Genomic DNA, 5,000 nt, shown 5'->3' with positions numbered 1-5,000 from the left:
TTCCCATGAATTTTCACGCAACCCAAAAAATTGTTATCCATGAGATTTGAAATCATAGGGCTTAAAACCAAATTTCACCTGTATATCCTTTACAACTAAAGTGTTTCATGCGGCAAAAAAGTAAATATATCGCGTTGCCATTTCATTTAAGGGTGCTGTCAACTAATCTGACTTGTGTCGAGGTGTTTGCTCAAAGCAACCGTACACAGAGCTGTACAGTTTTCTTCACCATGGTACGTATGAGAGGGTGCATTGATTTAATTATTGCTGTACTATCTTATTTCCTTCTTTCACATTTCTTGTATATCATGTGAAATTGAGCCTCCATCACCTTTTGGAGCACCAGCCTTAACTTACTGCAGTGGATCGCATGCTTATCTGCTGTTGTGGTTCCATTTTATCCTTGGTTTTTATTTTGGTACTCCTTTGTATTTTCCTTTCTACTTGACCAAGGGGACACAGATCACATAGTTCTACCAAATAATAGATCCCATCTAAGCTGTCTACTATATGCAGATGATTTAGTTTTGATGTCCCAGTCAGATCAAGGACTAGAAAATGCTCTCTCCATCCTTTCAGAGTATTGTGCACATTGGCTTTCATCGCTGAATCCAAAGAAGACTAAAATTATGATTTGCAAGAAGAAATATAGGAAGTTGACCCTTAAATAAACATTGTTTTCATATCAGTAGGCTCAACATAAGAAATTGTTGTTGTTTTGGTGGTATTTGGGTACATCTCTGATAATGAGCTTAGAACAAAGGAAAATTAAATTTATACCAAGGACAAAATTGAACCAGTCACAGCCACATGAGGATTTGGGCTGGTGCTCTCAAGAAATGTTAGGACCTCTCTAATTCTGTAGCAATTTATTGACCACAATTTGTGTTAGTCTTAGAACTAGGCATTTCCTTCATGAATGTGTTTTTCCTTGACAACGTAGAATATCTTGTGAGGATCTTTGTAAGGTATCACGCTCAAGAGGGTGACTTTGTGGTCAAGTTACCTTATGTTAACTTAATAATTACTTTTGTTGATCCTCTCACAGCTCACATCCACTTTAGCCTGGTTCAAATGAAGTTGATCAGATTGCTATAGTCATTGCTGTTCTTGATGTTGGAAGTTACATAGGTGAGTGAGTATACAACCATGTTCATGACAGTACATTACGCGCGCAGGGGTCCTAGGTTCATGGGGCTACCAACACAACAGTCCGCCGTTCGCTCTTGACCTGCGGTAAAGAAATGACGGCCATTAGAAAATTTTAACTCCGTGAATAATTATCAAATCAACCCTTGACATTAATTGGTCATTTGGAGCCGTGTGTACGCAACATTTCAGGAAATTTATAATCAATTGGATTAGTTGTTATATGCTCGAAAAGTGTAGGAATTCAGTGTGTAGCTTCAGATTCAGGTCTTAGCAACTTTCATAGTTTAAATCTGTGTCAACAAATAAGCAAAATTCTCTCTTTTCTTCAGTTGCCACAGGGTTAGATGCGACTGCCACTGCTGTTGTTGTGAGTTGTGCTCTAGCTGTCAAGTGCATCGATCAAGGATGGATCAGGGATAAAGGGCGAATTTGACAACCACCAAAACAACAATGAGTATTATTTTTTAAGTACAATTTGTGATGTAATATGTCGTGAACTATGTGAAATTTTAGTGCAAATTTACATTTTATCTGTCTTTAAGTCAGACTGAATGACAAAAAATGATAATTTTAGTAGCTAAATCAGTTTTGGGAAAAAAATATAATCTCCTCACTACTGAAAGGGTTTTTTTCCTCACAACATTTACTTGAGATGTGACGAAATTAATTTGGAAATTATTTTAAGGATTCATTATAGCAGAAAAAAAATCTGACTGGTATTGCTTCACACTAGGTCAGCAGGAGATTATATAATATTCTAATAGAACATAAATAAAGTAAATGATCATTTCACAGCTTCATGTTTAGACAAGTAACTACAGGAAAAATTGACATAGCCACAGTCAGCAACACTGATAAGAAAAGTGAATGATAACAAATGTGTTTCCCAAAATGTAATGTCTGCGACATTTTTCAGTTATGTCTGCTACGGAAACTTTTGTTTGTAGAATCATTGGAATAAGGTTGCGTGGAATTTGTTTTGGACAGTTGAAAAATTTAATTATTACCATGGTTTGAAGGCATTCCACGGCTTCTTCTGAATTTATATCATGCACTTGTTAGTCCTTATTTAAGGTCTCAGTAAAGGAAAACGAGGTGCCAAAGGCTACAAAGGCAAGTTATATATCAAATTAAAGCTAAAATACTAAATTACCTTATGAAAAGATTTTATTTCATCCAATTTCAAAAGGCGCTTAAGTTTTTTGCTCTCGAACTCAGAGGTATCGAGTTTACTGCTGAAGCTCCAGCCCTTTCGCGTTGTTAAATATTCACTTCCTTTTTATTGTATCTGATTGACAGATAAAAGACCTAAAAAAGGGTGTGAGGAAATTTGCATATGTCTCGTATTAGCGGAATTATTGCATTTCAAACTAAAAAGTCGAATCTCGAGCGTGATTTACGCAAAGAAACTGACATAAAATGAGTTACAAAGGGAAATCGGAAAATTCCTCACAGTCTTCCTTTACAGTCTTTTTTCTTTCAACAACCAAGCTATTTCTTGTATGACGTCCACGCTAAGACAGCTCCAAAAGTCCCCTCAATAAGTTTGTGAAACTCAGCACAAAACATCACTATAAAACGCGATTATCTGCCAAGGAGTGTTTCTCTATTTCTCTACAACCTAGAAAATGAACCATTGTAATTTTAGTCTATTTTTTCTAATAACAAAACCCCTATGCTTGAGTTTGTGTGAGGGGTTTTTCTTTTTTGCTTTTCCTTTTTTCTTAATATGTAATTTAATAACGCCTTTATTTATAATGTTTGTTCTGCCTAGATTAGCACTATGGCTACTTGCAGGGCATAAAATATTGTAAGCTTATGGATCTTAAATAAAATACATTGTTGTTGGTGATCATGAAAAAGGTACCGTTTATTGTAACGGTAAACTCGTAGAAAGTGAAAACTTTCTGTGTAACAGGGGCACCCAACGAGAATATAGTTCAAAACCACTTAAACATAGCATTGTTAAACGTGTTTTAGTATTTAAACGGTGGATATGGGCATATATTTATCCCCTATAAATTTTTCATCTGTTCGGATTTCCTAGCTGAAAGTCTAGTGATCCGAAAATTTTAGGGATCAAAACTTACCTGTTTAAAAATTTCAGCCAGAAAAAAGCCTCCCGAAAATTCTAGGTGACCGTTTTAGGGTAAAAATCCGTTGAAAATGGGCAATTTTACCATTTTTTAGATGTTCGAAAATCCTAAGAGGCAGGCAAGCAAGAAATTTTACAACAAATGTTCCGAAAATTCTAGACCTCAAATCGTCTTCCGAACAGATATTTTTCCGAAAATTGTCGTTGGGTGCCCCTCGTGTAACTCGATGTAAAAGCAGTCTAGAAGTGTTGAGACTACCAGGAATGTCTTCATTGCTTGAAAAATTTAAAAAGGGTATTTTCCGCGATGTTTACATTCTGCGGGTTCCCCACCCCCGTCACACCCCCCTCTTGAGCCAATCAAAGAGCACTTTCTGCGACATGTACCGCGGACCAAATATCGCTGTCACTACAATATGGCTGCTAGCTTCCTGGTAATTTCTACTCTTTCAATTATTGAAATCATGCTCCTGGAACGAAATGTAGACTCATTCACAGATTTGAATCAAGCCTTCTTTTGTGCGAGGAAGTTTTTGAACTGAATGAATGGAATCGGAACCGGAATTGATGCAATTCCCAATGGTAAGAGCTGTAAATTTCCGCTTCACGGAGCGTTAACAAATGGCACTACATTGTATCACTTTAATAAGACGGTTATTGGCAGCTAGAGATCTAACTACCTTGTCTTTACAATCATTGCTAACTTTTACACTGTCGAATTAATATTATACAGGAACATGTGCAACCATTTTGAAACCGGTATTTTGTTCGTAGGGACCAGGTAATGAAATTGACGCCCGTAAATTAATCCTTTCGGAATGATTTTCAAGCGGTATTCAGTCTGGAAGGGGTGAATACCACCCAGAAATAACCCTGACTATGACCTGAAACTAAAACTTTGATCTATGCGGGTTTTTTACGTGCATAAAACTTGTCCAACGCTGACCGCCAACATTATAGTTTCTCAGCCATGATTTCAAACGGGGAAAGATTTTATGGACCCCCAAAGATAAACCAACACAATGTTAATGTAAAACTTTGAGTGGAATTTATTACCTCATTTTCAGTATCTGACACTTGTTAACAGTGGTAAGGTAGGTGGAAGAAAATGAAATTTCCACAGAACAGCTGCTTTGTGCGAATCTCATAGATCATCTTAAGAACAATACAAGTATCTGCTAAATAATGCAGCTCCTGATCTGTGGCTTGTCAAAGGTGTATGTCTCTTGTAATAAACAAGAGACGCATATCGGAAGAACCTACATCACCCAAAACTCCACTTTAAATTATTTATTTTCTGATGAATTTGTAACTAGTCAACTTTCTATTTCACTGGGCCAAGTAAGATCACTCTAGTACTGTGACCAAAACAAAAGGCTTCTTATGATGCATAGTAGATTAATGTACATACAGCAATCAAATTATTTTCTCAGAGTAAATGTGAGCCTTGCAGGTAAATGCACGTCAACTAAGCCACTGGAGAAAAGAGAAAACCCCCCAAACCCTAGCCTCGAACATCAGGATTTAAAACAACTTAAGGTGAGTGTGCTTATCATTTAGTTGCCCGGACCACATTCCTCAGGTGCATTTTGTGCAGTACAATTTGCAAACTTTGTTCCAAGTGCAAAACAACTCAAAATGTTCGAATGTTTAAAGTCTTAAACCTACTCTCTCTGCTCAAACACCTCTCGGTTAACTCTCTGCTCTTCAGGGTCCTCTGACTGAAAATACCATGCCCATTTGCTCTCGCTGT

The 5,000-nt window shown here is 36.9% G+C and overlaps 1 protein-coding gene and 1 long non-coding RNA gene across 4 annotated transcripts in view; one reads left to right on the top strand and one right to left on the bottom strand.

The window, feature by feature from the left end:
• The window catches only part of LOC140925418 (uncharacterized), a 6,865-nt gene extending 3,851 nt beyond the window's left edge, over nucleotides 1-3,014 (top strand). For both annotated transcript variants that reach the window (XR_012164401.1, XR_012164400.1), the window contains exons 2-4: nucleotides 152-233; nucleotides 1,049-1,131; nucleotides 1,482-3,014. This is a non-coding gene — a long non-coding RNA (uncharacterized lncRNA). The remainder of the gene's footprint in view (nucleotides 1-151; nucleotides 234-1,048; nucleotides 1,132-1,481) is intronic.
• Nucleotides 3,015-4,027: 1,013 nt separating this feature from the next.
• LOC140925421 (uncharacterized) overlaps nucleotides 4,028-5,000 on the bottom strand; it is a 4,935-nt gene continuing 3,962 nt past the window's right edge. For both annotated transcript variants that reach the window (XM_073375384.1, XM_073375383.1), the window contains one exon: nucleotides 4,028-5,000. This exon is cut by the window's right edge and continues 655 nt beyond it. In XM_073375384.1, coding sequence (XP_073231485.1) covers nucleotides 4,912-5,000 — 89 coding nt within the window. In that variant the 3' untranslated portion in view covers nucleotides 4,028-4,911.

The sequence above is a fragment of the Porites lutea genome, assembly GCF_958299795.1.
Source record: "Porites lutea chromosome 5 unlocalized genomic scaffold, jaPorLute2.1 SUPER_5_unloc_4, whole genome shotgun sequence".
NCBI lineage: Eukaryota > Metazoa > Cnidaria > Anthozoa > Scleractinia > Poritidae > Porites > Porites lutea.
Note: the sequence above shows the minus strand (reverse complement) of the source record. Positions and strands in the feature narration are given on the sequence as shown.